Source organism: Camarhynchus parvulus, chromosome 7 (assembly GCF_901933205.1).
Source record: "Camarhynchus parvulus chromosome 7, STF_HiC, whole genome shotgun sequence".
In the NCBI taxonomy this organism is placed as follows: domain Eukaryota; kingdom Metazoa; phylum Chordata; class Aves; order Passeriformes; family Thraupidae; genus Camarhynchus; species Camarhynchus parvulus.
In genome coordinates, this window is record NC_044577.1 from 19,934,589 (window position 1) to 19,953,649 (window position 19,061).

The 19,061-nt window shown below is 39.9% G+C and overlaps 1 protein-coding gene and 1 long non-coding RNA gene across 4 annotated transcripts in view; one reads left to right on the top strand and one right to left on the bottom strand.

Annotated features, from left to right (window-relative positions):
- Positions 1 to 649: 649 nt before the first annotated feature.
- On the bottom strand, positions 650 to 10,017 carry LOC115905861. Its single transcript, XR_004060886.1, has 3 exons — positions 9,672 to 10,017; positions 9,121 to 9,389; positions 650 to 1,662 (listed from the first exon to the last, which is right to left on the bottom strand). It is a non-coding gene; the product is annotated as an uncharacterized LOC115905861 (long non-coding RNA).
- An 89-nt stretch (positions 10,018 to 10,106) lies between these two features.
- Positions 10,107 to 19,061, top strand: part of COBLL1 (cordon-bleu WH2 repeat protein like 1) — a 73,545-nt gene continuing 64,590 nt past the window's right edge. The window contains exons 1-2 of one of the 3 annotated variants that reach the window (XM_030952550.1): positions 10,107 to 10,220; positions 16,037 to 16,190. In XM_030952550.1, the coding sequence (XP_030808410.1) occupies positions 16,165 to 16,190 (26 nt within the window). In that variant the 5' untranslated portion in view covers positions 10,107 to 10,220; positions 16,037 to 16,164. Of the gene's footprint in view, positions 10,221 to 10,411; positions 10,581 to 10,944; positions 11,207 to 16,036; positions 16,191 to 19,061 lie in introns of those variants that run through there. The other 2 variants (XM_030952548.1, XM_030952549.1) reach the window with 2 other exon arrangements.

Here is a 19,061-nt window from a genome sequence, read left to right on the forward strand (position 1 = left end):
AAGAGAGAGTTCTCTTCACAGTGACTGTGATAATGAATTCTGAATGCTGCCCTCACTATCTCCCCCTTATTCTGTTTTGCTGAAGATTGTTAAGGGCTTCTTTTCTTATCATAAACCCCAGATTTCTAGGGCTCTTAAACAGAAGTAACTTTCAGTGTATATCTCATGATTCAATTCAGAGCTAATAGGGACACAGTTAAAACTAGAAAAATGGCCATCTGTAACAGTACAACTTCAATAAATTATGAAACTGTTGCCTGAAATCTACCTCCTGGCTTCTTTCTCCTTTGGCATTGTGATTCAAGTCTTTCTCTGAACTTAGACTAAACTGTGACGTGTTCAAAAATAAAAAGCCGTCAGTAAGGAGGGATCTTTGCACTGATCAGTAATTTTTATCAGTGGCATTCCAGGCACAGATACATTGTACATATGGACATCCTGGTGGAAATTCACTCAGAAGATAGGACAGCAGTTTCCAGCTGTCTGCCTTGTGCAGGTGAACAAGCACGATTTTCTGGCTATAGTCTCAGTCACAAACTATGCATGAAAAAACCTGCTGTATATAGCATTAGGATGTAAGTTTTTAATAAAATAAAAAGTATGAAAGATAGTATTTTGTCATATAAAGCAAGGTAGATGTTGTCCGCAATAATAAAACTTATTAGAAAGAAGAAAGAAAAAATTAAAAGCTTCCTTATGAATTTAAAATAATTTTAAGGTATTTCCCTCTTCCTCATTATTCCCCAGGTGATCCTTTAGTCCAGTCTTTTACCTGCTTTTGTGTAATTTAAAGGGAATAGGAGATTTCAATATCTGTGGCCTTTGAAAAGTCAGACTTTCAGCAACCTTGAAAACACTTCTGCATGCACCTTGAAGCATCAGGTAAATTTGCATCCTTAGGAATCACAGAGGATCTTGATCTTGCCCTTGAAGCCAGGAGGCTGGAGTTCAATTTGTTCTGAATTGGTGAGTCAGTAGAATAGTGCAGAAGAGGTTCTGGTTGTTTTCCAAGAGTAATTTCTATTATGTTTAACTAGAGAAGCATTAAATGTTTCTGTGATGTGACTTAGAATAGAACAGATTCACTTTTGTTTGCTTCACTTTCAACAGAACACATATTAGTTTGATTTGCAATTCTGAAGCATCGTCATAACTGCATAAATTGTATCCAGGTTAACTATCACTGGTTTAAGTCTTCATTAATTAGAGTGTACTTTTTGTCTTATTTTTTTGTAACAGATACAATTTTTATCATAAGGAGGAGTAAAAATATGTTATTTTATAGAAAGATATGGAGGAAAAATAATCTTATATTCAGTAATTCGAACCAGAAATTACAGTTGTCTAGATATTAGAAATTTAGTAGTTTCTGCCATTTCAGTTTGAAATACATAATTCAGATTCACATTCAATATCTTTCAAGTTTATATGGGAATGATAGCTACTTGATCCAGCTGCATCGCCTTGCATCTGTGTTTTTAATATATTGAGACAGTAACAAATCTGATTTGCTGAAGACTGTTGATTAAAGTCATTGGAGCACAGATCTTGATGACTACTAGCATTAAGATCTTTCTGTCTTGAAGAAGGATGAAGTTGTGGCAAAATTCAACAGCAATTTTCTTTATGCACTCAGCAGTCACTTTTTTTCATCAGTGGCACCTGAAGTGGAAAAAATGGTAATTTGGAAAAGGAACAGGTTATTATTGTTGTTATTCCTGCTGTTGTTGTTTCTTCTATAAATATTATGATAGTTACACAATCTATCCTAAGAGTCACTCTGATCTAAAGAGGACTCGGTGACTTGGGGATTAAAGCTTCACCATGTGTCCAGCTCAAGGACATTACTCTCACCCGTGCCATGAATTTGTTCCTATACCTTTCTGTTCCTTAACCATGCAGTCCATCCTTGCCAGACATTTTAACCTGTTGATTCCCTCTTTCATCTCAGTCTTCATATTTTATGCTGAAAAAGGTAATGTTTTGTTCTAACATTGATAGGCACAGTCTAAGTTTTAAAACAATTTCCTTCTACCCTCACAGAAGTGTAGCTGCTGAGCCACTGTGCAGCTTTATCTTCCTGTTCTATTTCATTCACTTTAAATGTTTCCAAAATTTTCTGCCCTTGAGCCAAGGATTTTCTAAGGTGCATCTTGAATTACTTAAAACGGGTTATGCAGCAGGGTTCTGTCTGTAAAACCAGGAGACAAGAGTTCACTTAAAACGTGGTTGTGTGACTCAGCTCAAATTGATATAATTTTGATCAGAGTCTACAAATGCTTATTTCTCAAATGCAGTTTCATAAGTGGTAAAATAAAAAAAATAATTACAAACTATTTAGGGTGACTCTTTATTTACCCTTCCTTTCCCCTTCTCCCGATTCTACATCTGGGCAGCTCAATTCTGTTTCAGTTTAACTGTTTGGCCTAAATACACTCTGATGCGTTAATTAGCATATACATGTTTATCTTTGTGAATCTGAGTCTGGAATGAAGCCCATGAACTTGTATTTGCCTATAATGGCCTGACTTTTAAGATTCAGCCCAGTCAATAAGCATTTCATACACTGCTAGAGAGAGATAAAAAGTCTCCTTGTCCTGGTGCCATCTCTCAGGCACACGGGCCTCAGAGTTGTTAATGAGGCCATTCAGCATTGCCACTTTACACAGCATCCAAAGTCAATACCCAAGTAAGTCATTCTGCAGAGCTGTAATTTACCTTCTAACACCACAGAACTGCCTTCACCAGCTCTATGAATGCTTAAATGCTTGAAAGGTGTGGTGCATTACAATGTAAAAAATAAGACCGAAGGCAAAATCTTGAAATAATAATTACAGTGGGTTCAAAGAAACAGCATACATCTATAGCACTCCTTTAACTTTATTAAAAAATGAGGTCCTGCTGTTTTAAAGTCAGACTTTCAAATTATCTAAAGAGCCACAAAACGTGAGAATAGCCTTTCAGTGTCAGACTGAATGTCTTATCTAACCTGGTATCCTTTCTCAGGCAATGTCCAAAAATGGATGTTGAGGGAACACTAGAAAAGGAAGGGAAAACATGTATACTCCCACAAATATTCCTATCATCAAGCACTCTGTGATTCAGGAACTTCCTGAGCCAGACATGATGCTTTGTATTTAAGAACTCTTGATGAATTTCTTTACTCGTAACTTTCCCAGTCTTTTCCAGGAAGAGACAGGGGAGATAAAATGAGTGCTCTTTTCATTTTCTAACTTTTATTTCTGAGAAAAACATTGGCCCCATTCCACAAAGTCAGAAATAGCTATAGTGCTGTTATAGCAGCTCAGTGGCCTATACCTCAAGTTAGAATGATAATGGCAATTTCACATCTCCTGGCATAAATGCATGACACTGGAGCTACCCATTGGTCATGGAGTGGGACTGACTGATGTATTAAAAATATTTTTTCTGTATTTAGTTGGGTTTTTCTTTCAAAGGAAAAGCTTAAAAATACCTTTAATGAGCTATTTAAAAGCTGAATCTTCAGATGTTTTAATTGTGGAGTCATACTGCTATGAATAAAACATTGCACAGTCTTCTAAATCTGGCCTGATGCCCGAGTCAGATTGGGTGATCTAAGGGCATTTCTTTTGCAGGTTCTGTATAGAGCCTATCTAGCTTTATTTATATATATATATATATATATATATATATATATATATATATATATATATAATTTATATTTTTATTTTTAATAAAAATATTTGGACAACTTCATGCGACTTTCATTTCTGATTAGTACACAATACTTAACTAGAGTGAATTGACAGATGTTAATGTACAGTAAAAAGCAATGTAAATTGCTGCCTGTATACATAGTAATTAGCACATGAGAATTCTAAGTATCATTATATTCATTTTTATGCCAGAGTAAACAGAACAAATCCAAACTAGATTGTTAAGGCTTTTCTTCTGTCCTGATTGTGGCAAGATACAAATTAAACTTTCCAAACTATGCCTTACTTAGTGGATAGCAAGCAGTGATTTTGGCACAGCAATTTGGAAGGAAGTGAAATTGGAAGAATAACATCTCTGGTGCCAGGAAGAGTGCACCCTATGGCACAATCCCTCCATTAAAAACGAGTGGGAAAACTAATGCTAGACACTGCTTCGAACACTTCTTATATAAAATTAAATTTAGCTTAAACTTAACCAAACTTAAATTTAGCTTTAACTTAAATTAGAAGCATTTAATGATGCTGAATAAACAGACTGTAGTTTGGTATATCAATAGCAAATAGGTATGGATAAAAGTTATGTTTTCATACAACATCTCACAAAGCCAAGACAGCTTTCTCAGTCTTTGCTGTCAGGGGCATATTGCTATATGCAAGATTTGCTGCTTAATTACCATTTTTTGTTTACAGGGCAGATATAGTGATAAATATACTGGTGGATTCTTACCAGAGAATATACCTTGGGCTATTCTATCCTGTGTACTGTTGTTAATCATAGCCAAGGAGAGAAATTATTTCACTTCTACATTCTCCAGAAACCTGGCTCTGAAACTGAGCTGTTAGCTTGCCTGAGCTTCACGCATATGCGAATTTGAAATTGTCTTTCACATGCCTGAACAAGCTGTGTTGACTATGCATAGGTGTTCGCTAAAGAGGTAATTCTACAAGGAGACAATGGCAAACTGCAGAAAAGAAGCAGTCAAAGCTGGGCTTTGAATTTACTTGAAATTATTTATGCAAGCTCTCAAACTCAGAGCAGTAATAATTCTCACATTAAAACCTCAAAGGATTTCTGTAACGAATCTTGCATCTCCCTGTGATGAATCTTGTATTAGACTTAAAGCCACATTCAGTTGTAATACACAGCCTTGGACTCCTGTCCAGTGTGTTTGAAAAGGTTGGTGAACTCTGTCAGGTACTCTGAAACCTTTGTGTAAGTATATATTCATGACTTCTATTCAAATGTTTATTGGGGGGAAAAATTCAAACTTTCTCACAGCTTAGAACACTAAGCTGTGGATAGTTTGTGGCTCTATGAAGCAGAATATGTGCCTACAATGTGACTTAAATATAACTTGGTGCAGTGTTGTATTCTTGAAACTGCCAGCATATGAAGGTGGGATGAGCTTTTTCCCAACAAATACATTCTCCCAGGTCCTTAGAATTCACTGTGTGCCCATATATGAGGAAAATTATCTTTGATTTGTCTGTGCTGAACATCTCAGTACCATCTTGTGTTTAAAACAGATGTGATGTGTCCCTTTGGAGCTCAGTTGTTCTAGCTGTAGGTCCCTAAAGCACACCTGAATAAGCACACTGCATACAGAGCAACTTCACTTTCTTGTTAGCATTCCAGAGGAGGAGTGTCTCTTCCCTCTCTCCTCCCCATTAATTCAGTTGTCTAATCAAAGTACACAGTTCATATCATCCAAGTGAAGCATTTAACTCCCTCTCCATGCTTCCAGAGCATCTTAACATATGGCATTCAATTCCACTCTATGTATGTAGCACCTCTGGGGTTGTCCAGAAAGCATGAGAGCTATAAAGTTACCCAGGCTAGTTCTGAGTGAACTGGCTAAGTACCAAGAGATACAAATTTGTGCAGCATAAGGCTTCTCCTTGGCTAATGTATCTTGTTTTCATGACACAGTACAACCATAGCAATAGAGATTTGGGAACCTAAGATAACTCATCTGCTTATAGCTTAGCTATTGCTACATTTTCTCTATCTTTGTAGAAGAAATCCCCAGTTTCCTTTCTATCCAGGTGTATTTTTCTAACACAAAAAAGGGATTCTGGTTTCTATAGTATTATGATATATGATACAATAAGCCATAAGCTAATGAATTACTAATCAATTCAACAGATATTTCTTTCCAGAGGTGATTTTCTTCAGAAATATTTTTTACTGTTTAGGCTTTGCAGACTTCAGTGTTGAGCATTTTGCACACGATGTGCATTCAAAATGTGGAAATCTGGTGCATGAGAGTAATTTAATGAACTTGTAGTTTTTTCTAAACCCCAGCTAAGATTGACATTTAAATTAATTCTCATCTCTCTTTCATTGCAACTAATGTGGCTAACATGATTTGAAAGAATTAGACAAAACTGTTTTAAAAGATCATTAACTTTGCAAGGATACTTCACAGCATATGTGATTCTACACCTTATATCACTCATGACTCAGCATCATCTGAAGCCTTCTAATATTACTCAATTCCAGTGTTAATCCAAATGAATACCTCACTAATTGTTATTTAATGCATCCCCAAAAATACTGCTCAGCAACAAAATAACTTAGAAATCATGACTTGTAAGCAGTAAAGCATTTGCTTTCATGATCCAAAGGCAAAAAAGAAACACTATTAGAGTGAAAATGCAGTGGTAGTAATCAGAGTACATCATAGTATCATTATGCAGGTCTTAAATCTGACCTAAAAGGACAATATATCTCCAAGAAAGTAAATGCCTGTAATACACATATTAGCAAAAACTATTGGGGCAGTATTATGTGTAGTATTGACTACTGGAAAACCTTATACAAAATGCAGAAATTACTTAGTCCTACATCTGAAAGTATATGGGGTAGTTTTTTGTAGCCTTATTTCTACTTTGTCTATCAGGCCAAAGCTGGATACGCCCCAGCACCTCAGTGTGTTTTTTGGAGTTCAGAACAGAGCACAGGACTGGAGGTGTGTCCTCAGCAGCGCTGTGTACTGGGGCACAGTGCTCCTCAGTTAAGTGCACAGCTTAAATGGCTTCCCAAACCTGTCCCTGTGCCTGGGCAATGCTTTCAGTAGCGATGTACGTGTGTGGGCACGCTCCCCAAACCTAACCCCCATTCTGGAATGTAAACACAGAAACAGCAGCTGTTCAACCGGACACGATGGAGGCTCATTGACTACTCTGTGGACAAGGAATTACATATGGGTCTAGTTTTCATTTAAACAAAATGAAGAATCATATAATATTTCCTTGCTTTATTTTTTATAGTATGAGGGTAAAATCCTGATTTTTATCATGTCTCCTCTACATAATAAATCACATAGAATAAATATCTCAGCTTTTTATTGTATTTAGTTATGCATCAGGAAAGTAATTTAAAAAGGAAAACACCTTTCAATTCCATAATCTATTTGACACCTACTTTGCACAATACTATTCAAAACAACTATAGTGTGACACAGTATGATTTTCAATTACAAAACCACATTAGGAGTGCATTCCGGTTACATCCTTAAATCACAAGATGTCACTATAACCTGTTATGTATTAAGAAATTTAAAAATACCTTGTAAGCAGACCTTTACAATATCAAAAAATATTGCAAGGTTCCTGTGGTCTATTTAACACTTCAAAAAGCTTTCACCTTATGCAGTAATGGGCATACCTCTTTGAAAATCATACCGTCCACTACATTTTTACAGCATCTTTCATTCAAAGATATTTATATTCACATTTTTGGCAACCTCTTGAAAGAGGAGAGCAACCAGAAGTGCTGAAGCCATCTAGGACAACTTCTGACTGTTATGAAAAATGCCATGGGATATGGCTGCTTTTTTAGAACAGGCAAGGCTTTGTTTTTAGTAATTTAACTTGTATAAAAATCCCATGGTGAGTAATATACCTGGAACTTCATGTTTCTTCCTAAGACAGAAGTTCTCCTTCAAATATCAGTTGCAATTAGCAGTTCTCACTACCTGCAAAATTTGAAGGTTATGCTAACAGTAATCAGAACTGGGTATTAATCTGCAAACATTTATTCTAAATATACAATAGCACCGAGTACATTCACCAAGTGCGGTGGGTGGCAGCTTGCCACATGGATTAATGCCTCCAGATAAACGATTGTTTTACCTCAAACCATGGACAAAAGATGACATTATTGCAACGGTGTAATTAATAACCTACCACTTCATTAACTGTTAAAATGCTATCTTCATGGATCAGCTTAAAAAATCTAGGGAACTTGAATACTTGAAAGGTTTTGTTGTGGTTTGGTTTTGGTTTTTTTTTCCCTTTGGCTATTCAGTAGAAGAGACAATGAATAGTGTGTTAACTTGTATTCTCTGATGCAGCCTTCTGTTTATTGTGTATGAGAGTTATGATTGATTTGTATGAACAATGTCTTGAGCTCAGGACAAAGTTGGAAACTTTATAAAAATAGAAAAATTTTTAAAATAGCATTTGAGTCTATCAACATCTTCTGAAACTTGAATACAGAACTGATTTTCTATTGATAAAGAAACAAAGAGCCATAGGATGGAATCTGTCTCTAAAAAACTGAGACCTGAGAAATGGTATCTCCACTACCTCAAAATCCAACTATTTTAAGTCTAGTTATTGTAAAACTGCCACTGCAGATCATGGCCTGCAGGCACTCAAATTTAGAGCCTACAATGTTTCTGGTGATCAGAATTTCAGATGTGTTTAGTTAACAACAGAGATAAGAGAAAGACATGTGGTCGTGTAAGACAATAAGCATAACCTCTCCCCTCTTAAAGTGAGATTGGCATTATTCAGTGAACTCCTTTTTTAGGTAATCCTCCAGGCTCTATTTGAAACAGTCACCACGGATAATTTTTTTAATGTTATTTCCCTAATGTCACTTTTCTCCCTGGCATTGCTGAGTTTCTATTATGAGCACATATGAGCTATTCAATAGATTGCAATCTTTGTGGCATTAATACTTGCCAAAAGAATTAGACTATAGCATATATTGGTTTCCAAATGAGATTACAAAGGGAGTGGTACAACACCTCCTTATTTATTGGTGGTGACATGACACCAACACGAGTAATTATTCTAAGTAATACACAATCAGCTAGAGGGTATTCAGCTGAAACATCATTATACTGTTCAGTCATCTCACACCTTTGCAGCATGGGAGTTTCATTAGTTTAGAAGGTGCTGTCACATAATGGTTTTGCCTAAGTAGAGAAGCTGGTTGGAAGCAGAGAATTTTTTTGTACTTAAACTAATGCTACAAACTGAATGCAGAAAGTTACCATGCCTTGATTGCAGAACAGTCAACAGGTAAAAGAATTTATCAACCTTCATCCTAACCTAGGAAGTAGCCAAACAATTTGAGGAGTGGGAATAGAAAGTGGACTGTCAAAAGAGAAAAGGGTCCAAAACTTACATAAGGTCCTCAGTGAAATTGTTCCTGAGAGTCTTGATGGATCAATTCATTGAACGTTGCCTCTCTGAAAACTGGACCACGGAAAATGCATCTGACTCACCAGTGATAAATTTTTTGGTTTAAGAAACATACAGAGATTAATGGGGTGTGCCTGATAATGGCATGTGGTTATTCAGGGTGTGAATAACCTCTAGGATCTGTCAAAACAGGTGGCTTCAGGGTTAGTCTCCAGTGAAAAAGCAGAAGAAAATCTTTGTTGAAGAAGCACACTGCAAATGAGAAGGGCATATAAGGGAGAAGCAAAATGTTATTAAAGTACAGTATCTCTACAATGCTATATACAGTATTACACTAGCTATGAAGAATATTAACATCAAATAGTAAATTATATTAATTTTTCCAGATATATAATCTTAAAACTAGTCAGACAAAGGACTTTTATTCTTGAATGCAATGTTCTAATTTTTTTCCTATGGAGGAAAAAGGAAAGGTATAAATGCTTTGACGCTGGCTATTTTTCAACTTTTGTTAAACACTGGGCAAAATATTACCTGTATAAAGAGTTGCATGTATTGGCCAATGCTGTCTGATCCCACAGCGCAGCAGGAACGGCGCTCTGTGCTGACACAGGTATGCAGCGCCTTAGTGCCCGATCTGCTCAGTTGTTACTGCACAGAAAAGCTGAGGTGCCGTCATGCTCAGCGAGCAAACTTCAGATCAGCCCGAAACCGCTCCTGGCTGCGAGAGCTCGACACCCGTGGCACGGTGGGGCTCAGCCGAGTCCCGGGCGCGCTGGGCGGCGGGCACAGGGCGGCCCAGCCCCGATGCCCGGGCAGAGCAGTTTGATTCCCCTCCGCGGGGTCCGCCCGCATCCCGGCCCCGGGCTCCGCGCCTGGCTCTCCCCACCTGTGGGGATTTCGCCTCGCGCCCTGGCGGCTGGAATGGGAAAGGGCTGAGCCCGAGGCGGCCGCCGGGACGTTTCGCTCGGGGAGAGGAAAATTCCAGCCGAGAGGAGCGGCCCTGCCCCCGCTGGCCGCTGACAGCCCGCGGCCGAGGCCGAGCGGAGTCCCCACTCCGGCCGCAGCTGGAGGGACAGCCGGGTGTGTGGGGACAGCCGGCTGTGTGGGGGCGGACGGGAGGGAGGGAGGCGCTGGGACGGGAACAGGGAATCTCTGTCTCTGTGCGTGCCGGAGCGGGGAAGGTTCTGCATTTCAAGTTTCTCACCGCGAAGTTGGGTTTTGCTTTTTTTTTTTTTCCTTGCTTCTGTGTTTTTTTTTCTCCTACACCCAAGGTGTGGTTCCGCGATCTGCAGGAGCCTGGCGCAGGCCGTGACCGCGGCCGCCGCCCCGGGCAGGCGCCCAGCGTCCGCGCCGTAAACAGCGGGAAATGCCCGGGCTCGGGGGCGAGGCGGTGCCGGGGGCTGCGGAGCGGGGCCGCCTTCCTCAGCCCGCCCCGAGCAGGTGAGGCGGGGAGCCGCGGCTGTGCGGGCGGGTCCCCGGCTTGCGCCCGCCCTGCGCTCCCTTGGCCGCCGCTATGGACGGCCGCGCTCGGCCGGCGGCCGCCCCGCCGCCCTCCGGGTAAGCACAGCTCACGGCGCGGGCGGGAGCGCGGCCGCCTCCGGCTCCGAAGGGACAGCCGGGGCCGTGCGCGGGGCTGGGTGAGGTGAGAGCGAGGGGCACCTCGGGTCGGGGAGGCCGGGGCTGAGCGCGTTCGGCTGAGGTGCGTTGCTTGGGTCGCAGCCAGCGGGGAGAGGCGGCTCCCAGCGCCGGGGGCGGGCGTGCTCCCGGTGCCCCTGCCCGGGGTTCCTGCGGCGGGGGAGGCGGAAGCCCCGGGCGGCACGCGGGCAGATGGAGCGGCGCGGCCGTTAAACGGCTGCCTCGACGGCTCCGCGGCCGCTGCTGCCGGCAGGGGCTGCGGGACCTGCCCGTCCGGCCGTGCCCCGCCAAGCAGCGGCTGCAGCGCCAGCCCCGCGCCGCGGGCAATTCCCGCAGGGACGAGCCGCAACCTGCCCGCGGCGTTGCCGTCCCGGTACCTCTGCCGGGCTGCGGGACCTGCCGGGATCGGCGCCTCCGGCAAATCGCTGCAGGTCAGCACTTGCCGGTCGGAGCATCCTTAGGTGTGCGGAGTCAACTTCCAGCTCTCTGGGTGAGAGTGGCGGCGCTTTGGGAGAGCTGCGCCCTCCTCTGTGCTCTGGGAGCTGCCGACGCTGGGGAAAAGAAAATAAACAAGCAGCATCTGTTTGGAGTAGTAAAAGGGCTGGTTTGTTTCTTTTTACGTGTTAGGCCCCTTTGTTTTTATTTTGATTGTAGTAGAAATTCTACCGTTAAAGAAAATATTTTTTAAATCCCAAGTATAACTACCCCAGTTATAGATCGGGAGGAGGATTTTTCCTTAACTAGTCAGGTACGTTTGAAGAAAATTTGTTTCACTGGGAACTGGAGTGAATCAAAACACTGGTAAGACTTCTGAAGTTATCTGTAAATAAAATGGACAAAATACATGGTGGGTATATCTTTTAACGTGAACGTTTTTGTGAAGCTTCCATACTATTTGCAAAAATGGATCACTTGGGTTGCTGACCAAGCGGCTACAGGATAAACAGGTGTAGGTGATGGAAATTTACTGTAGTATTTGCAGCAGTAATCGAATCAGTTTGAAGCCATGGCTGTAGTGAATATGGAAGACTCATAAATGGTATTTATTCACTTAAGGCCTTGTCACCATTCCACATTTATATGTAGCTGTTGAGAAATTGACTTTATATTGTTAATCAGTGTAGAAGGTATAATTATAGTATAAATAATTACTGCATTTTAAAGACTCTAAGTACTTCAGCAGAGTTGGAAGGACTGAGTGTAGGATAACAGGTTTCTTTTCCAGGTTAGGGAGTGGCAGGAACAGTATGTCTTGAAAGTCTTCAGTTTTACTTGTGTGCAGGAACCTAAAAACAAGCAAAAAGGCACAATTAAAACTTTGGCTGTTCTGACAGTTCCTCTAGGCCTGTTGCCTGCTATGAAGCTGTTTGGTATAGTGAATTTTGGCTGCTGCTTGACATCTAAGTTCCCTTTATGTGACTTCAAGCATCTGCCAGCGTCCACTTCTCAGTTTTGAGATACGTGTAGCTAACAGTACTGCTCATTGCATTAGCCCTGCAGAGGGGTTTTCAGGACTTTATAAGCTGTTCACATATAATTTAGTACTTAGAAAAACAGATTGCCATGCCTTTCTTGCTACAAAAGTTCTTTATTGACAGTCTTAACTATTTCTGTAAGATGGTCTCATTTGCTCGTGAAATGCTGGATTTGAGGAAAAAAATGTGGATATACCAGAAAAGAAGACAACTCCCAGTTTTACTGAAAATAGTCCACAGATACATTTTTTAATAGTATGCAGTTACTGTTCCCTCTCTGTGATGATAGGAAAATTTGTGCAATCTGGGAAGAATTTCGGTTGAAATAGCATTTTTCTTTAAAAGTATTACCAAATGATGTAATATACTGCATTACATCTCTTCTTTACTTGTTTAGCCAGGTTGAAAATGTTGTTAATCTGCAGCTGAAAACTTTTTCCAGCCAATGCGTGCTTAAATCACTGTTTGAAGTTCTGTGGAGTGATTGCTGGTAACTCTAAACAGCTGAGAAGGTTTGTTTATGCTAACTGCTAAGAAGGTAGTGTTTTGTAAATTTCCGAGCGCTGATGTTAGTTAAAGCTCGGAACTCCTATATAACTTGATCACTGGTGTCTCTTTAATACAGAACTTTGTTATCAGATCTATGGGGACAAGCTTTGGGAAAGGATCCTGTTGTATCTTATTTTTTGCATGCAGCATTATGCTTTCCTATTGCAAAATTGTTTACTAAAACCGGTTGTGGACAAAAATATTTGTCTGAATTTGTTGAGAAACATGCCCATGTTATTCTCTCTGTACATTCAGGGTAAATAATAAAAGATTTTTTTTTTTTGGTTTATAATATTGTGAATAGAGACTGTGCCCAGCAACTGGCTGGAGTATTTTGGAATATGATGAATAGGAGGTGTGTCCAGTAAGTGGCTGGCCATGACACACAGTTTCTTCTGCTGGCAGGAGAAGCTTGGCTGGACAGTTAGGGAGTTTTGTAGCTCAGCCTGAGTCTGAGCAGCACTCAGGGCGCAGAGCTCCCGCCAGGCCAGTTGACAAAGTCTGCTCCTGTTCATCACAGAGCTGAATTTGCTTTATGAAATAATTGGAAAATGTGATTTAATACTTATAAATAAAAAAAATGAATGGCTGTAGTTGGTATCCTTCTGAACACAATTTTCCTACTGTTGCTGGACAGCAGTCCCGTAACCTGGAGTAAATACTTTTTTTTCATTGCAAGTAGATGTCACTAGTTGACACAGGATTTTACCATGAAGAACTGTATTATGGCTTAATATGCCATTAGAATATTGGAGCAAATGTGAATTTTGGTAAATGTAATATTGATATCCTTTCAAATACTAGCCTTCCTGTTGAGATCCACCTTTAATTCAATTGTAATGTTTCTAAGAATTTTGTGTTATTTCATTTGTTCCCCCTAAATCATATTTAAAGCTGTATGCTTACGTACAAAATAACAGCTTCTGACCTGCTTTACCCAAGCAAACAAACCCCCTTTGTTTTTATCATTGCCATTGTGTGTCTAACAAAAACATGCTTAGGAGATGGATCTGCACTCCAGGGCTGAAGATGGAGCGGGTTGTGTGAGGAAAGGGGTGGGGCCAAACAGCTTTGATTATCTTAGTGCCAGAAACATTTCTCCCGTGTGACTTCAGGTTCCCATTCCCTGTTGCTCGGTGTAGTGGACGTAGTTGAAAAATGTAAGAACAGGGAAATGTCTTTTTCACGTGATTTCCAGGGCTGTCTCCGGTAGTAAGATGTTTTCAGAAAACCCAAGAAATTTACCTTTTCTCTTGCGTGTAACTGAGTTTTTATCAAATCATTTCAGTCACATTACGGATGCATCAGCTGTGGTGCAGTTTTGGCAAATGTCTGGTGTCAGGCTTGGAATACTGATTTGAGCTCTCTTCCTTCTCTTTCAAGTGTTTGTTTGAGTCAGCTCCCAACATAGCCACAGGTTTGTTCAAGTATAAATGAAAGTCCTTCCTGTTGAGGAGTGTGGGAAGGGACAGCAAGTGTAGCAATAGCTTCAAACCAAGCATTCTATGCCCGAGCCGCAGCCCCAGAGTGGGTGTGGGGACTTGAGTACGTGTCTGAATTTGCTCAGTTTGGTGAAATTGACGTAAGGGTGGAACTACATTTTTCTCTTGCCATGAACTATCTGTTTCCATTGCTCTGTGCATTGTATACACGTGTTTATAATGAAGTACAAGACCTTTTATACTGGTGCTACTAGGTGGGTCTGTCTTAGATGCGGATCTGTCTAATGGGTCTGTTTTAGATGTGCTTCATTTCTTCGACCTGGGACTTCAAGATAATACTTAGCATATTCTTCTCACCCCCATGACCCTGATGAGGACCAAGTAAATGAGCAATAAAAAAATGGAAAGAATTTTGAGAATTTGGGACTGTAAAGCTTGCTGGGTGTTTGAAGCAGGGAGTTATCTCCTTTGTGGGTGGATGCTCATCAGGAGCCACTTGAGTACTAATCATTCCAGGGGCCAATTTGCCAGCTGAATTCCAAATGTGCACGTAACACTTCTTGAGGTGATTATGTTGTTCTTCTTAATGTATCTGCCTTAAGCAAGGCAACCTCAAATAGTGGAATGACACTGATGCCATTAACTGAATGTTGTATTTAAAAGCTGTTTACTCAAACTTTGTCAAGTCTAAAGTCATAGCTGGATGCATATGGAATAGTTACTGGTAATGTTCCCTGTTGGAGTGTGTTGCTGTGGGAATGAGATCAAGAAAACATTAGGGGGTGGAATGCGGATACTAGGGAGAAAAATGTGTAGGAGGGTAATACACAAATAGAGATTAGCAGAGTTATTTCCAAGCTTTGTCCAAGTGTGTTCATATCCTGTGAAAAAAAAAAGAATGAGAGCTAGATAGTGGGGTATCAAAAGCATTTGAGGGGAAAAAGTGCTTGAGAGTGGAAGGTGGGTTTTGGTGTTACCCTGGTGAACCTTTGGTTCTTTTCTTTCTGCAGTTACTGAATTTTTTAAAAATCTACTTTAAATGGGATCACAGTGTTTTCCTAGATCTGAAGATCACAATTTATTTTGAGTAGGCCCATCTGTGTCAGGTGGAAGAAGAAGAGTCCATTGTAGGGGACCAAAACCTGAGATTCCAGAGGAAAGTGAAAGTCTTTACAGGACTTTTGTCATCAGACAAACAAAATAATTGAGTAGGAATATTTTAGACTCACAAACAAGTTGTTGCTCCTGTAATCTGGCAACACCTAAATAGGTCTCCCTTCATAAGGTGCAGCACCATTTCTGACTATCTCAACTGTAGCTTGGAAAAAAATTTCTGAGCATGCTGGATTTTCTAGCCTGGCTGCTGTTCTGGGCTGCCACTGTTGTAGTTTTATGTGTGCTGGGGAACAGCAGATGCCAGATTATCCAGCCAGTCCTTTGAGCTGTAACAAGGTTAGCATGCTCAACTAAATATTTTTTCTTTTTTTCTAGAAATTAACAAGTCAGTATAACGAGTTGCTGTGTTAATGTAGTGGGTACAAGGAATGCCAGGTGTTCTGTTTTATAGCTGCTTGCAAGTTAAACCAGATCTGATTGTGCACTTTCTTTTCTTCTCACCTGGCTCTCGCTTGCCCAGAAGCTGCCTTGCTACTCTAAGTTAAGTTGCCATAGCTGTCTGCAGTGTGAGGAAGTTGCTCTTCACTGCGACTATCCCTGTGTGCAGCTCTAAAAGAGCTGACGTCAGGGCATTAGAGGATGACAAGAAGCTGAGATGTTTGCTCCTGGATTCCTGTAGAGTTCTGTGGCTGTGCCCAGCACTAGCACAATGAAGAGGAAACTGACTGTGCAGCTTGCAACAATGGAGGGCTCAAGGGGGAAATCCAGCCATGCTGTTCTGAGCTGTAGCAACCAATTAAAAACTTGATGCTTCACCTGAATTCTCTCCTGAGGTAAGATCCCACAATTAAAAATGCAGCTCTTTATGAAGTAAATTTAAATATTAACTGGAGTTCCAGTAGATGTGTTCGGACTTAAAATCTTCCTGTGATAGACTGATGGATATAACTGCATTTTTTTCATGACTTAAGAAATGTTTTTTTAATGCAGAAATGGAATACCATGGGAATTCTTACAGAATTCAGAGTTCCTATATTTGTTTTTATTTGCTAGGAGGTTATCCAGTTCAGAAGGGGCGTGTGCATTTGTTTGGCTGTTGTAAATTACCAGAGTGCCATTGGTGGTTAAAGGATGAGTCCCTACTCTATCTATGAAGTATCTCCCTTGGGAACTTGTATTAATGTCAACTCTACTGCATGTCTATGATTGTTAGGATTACTATATTCAGTTAAAGAAAATAAGCATGTGAATATTTTTAGCTGGGCTTAAGCTTTCTTCTGTGAGAAAGCATTGGTTTTGCTGCAAGCTTTAACTCTGCAGAGGTTCTCATTGAAGAAATAGTACAGCTTGGAAGCTTTCTTAGCTGTGTTTTAAAAATAATTTCTGCCTGCTTATTTGATTTTCATTTCTCTTCTGGAAATAGAGTTTGGTTTGGAATCTTATTTATTATTATTATTTATTATATTATTTATCTTAAGTATTATTTGATAATAGACGAACAAACCTCTCCTTCCCAAACAATGCTCACTATTGCTGTATGTTAAACAAGAAATGTTGTGAACTTGAATTTTCCTCCCAACAGAAAGAGACAAAAAACCTCCAACAAGGAAAATACCATCCTGTGTCAAAAGCAGAGCATTAGAACATATGCTTATTTTTCTTTATAATCAAATCGATTTTCAATCTAATATTCCTGAGTTATTGATATATTGATTTAACAATGCTCTTTTTTGTTTTTATGGGCCTTGGTTTTCTGTTGATTAGTTTTCCCTTTTGATATTTTACCTTACTTTAATGTCAGGCCTTCAGATAGATTCTCTATACCTGGGGTTTGACGGGTAACTTTTAAATATTGTGCAGTGGCAAGAGCATAAACATTTTCAGCTCTGCCCTTAATACAGACTTAAGATTGACAAAGCTGTTTGGAGGAGCTGCTTCTTCTGTTTTTGTTTTTTTTTTCACAAAACGAATTGCATTTTTTTGTTTCATTCAGTTTGACTGTTTGCTTGTTTTGTTTGGGTTTTTTGTCAATCTGTGTCCCCCCTCCCCACCATCTGATGTGCTGGGATCTTTGCTGAGTTGAGTTAAATAAGAATGTTCAAGGAAATGGGATAATCAGTAGAGTAGTGTTACTTTTGTCCAGAATCTTTTTATATGTAGGTATCAAAGTAATTTGGAGGGTATTAGGGAAGAATATGGTGTGCCAAGTTGGGTTTGTGATTTTTTTTGTCATTCACTAGTTTGCCAATTGTTTAAGTATCATTGTATTGCTCTTGACTTTTGTAAAACCTAGCTCAGTCCTTCTGTACTGTCAAACTTCACTGACAGAATAACTGGGCATAATATTCAGGTACAGGATAATCTACTGAGCTGGCTATTGTTTAACTGTTGTTGTTACAGCAATGTTGAAAGCTCTTTCTATGTGGGAGGAATAATGCTTTGTCTCTGATCTAAAAAAAAGAGGAGTCAAAATATTTATTAGTAACAAGGTTGAAAAAACGTTTACAACTTGTCTGCTAGGTGTAATTCTTTGAGGCAAAAATGAAGTACCTCTTTCTTTACTAGTAGCTATGGACTTCAACATTCTGTCCTTCTCATTAAAAAATAATGTTGTGCAGAATTCAAAATGTAACCATTCTGGCTTTGAGAGCATGGAAATTGTTTGCATGGATGGATTTTTTTTTTTACTTTGGTTAGTAAGACAAACAAGGTATGTGTTAGTTGATGACAGTAGTGTAGTAGGTGGAATTTCTAGAGGTGGACTTTCTGATAATTTTAAGGCATTTGTGTAAAATCAGCAATTCAACCCATGCCATCAATTCAGGCTTTGATTTTTAAGAGTTTAAATTAAAAATTAAATTTCAGGATATTTAATTCCTCATAAATCAGCTATCATTATATGTTGAAAGTTGTTCCCAACTTTCATTTCTGAAGAGTTATTACTTTTTCCATTTACCCTCTGAAGTCTCCAGACCTAAGCTTTTCTGGATCCTCTGCTGGTCTCTGATTCATGGTCTCTTACTTCCCCTTGCCTGCAATTTTGATTCTCTCCTTCCACCCACATTACAAATCAGCCTCACTAATTCCATCCTTGGCACCCTCCTTGAGCTATATTTACCTCATTCACTTTTTAAAGTACTCACTGCTTGGAGGAAGTTCTTTTTTGCTCAGTCTTAAATAAGTTTTTAAGTCTACAGCTACTACTAAAGAAAGATGTACTTTGTTTTTGCCTGAAGGGTTAAGAACCCAGCAAGTTGAGTGGATCTTTTAGCATTCTGGCTTTGTACATTCTTTTAAATCTTCACATTTAGAAAAAGCCTGGCCTTGCAGCTTGGTCTTTCCTATGATTTCCCCCCCACACACATTCTATCCCATTCTGCCTGTATCTAATTCCTCTTCCCCATATTCAGTCTGAAACTATAAATTCTTCTTTTTGTAAATATGCTTCTGTGTTTAAAAATTGTGTATTCTGTTTTACCTAGCTCATTGCCTTCTTATTCCCTTGTACTTATATAGGCACTGAGGATATTTTTACTACACTGTAGAAGGGGAGAAGGTTTCCCAGGCCCTTTTATGTGGCATTTTAAAATGGGGGCATTGGCTGTCTTTGCAGTTGGTGGTCTCATCTTCTCACTTATCTGTGGTTGAATAATGCCTTGGACATTGCAGGACTTGAAGCTGAGGTCTCAAGGCTGGCAGTGATA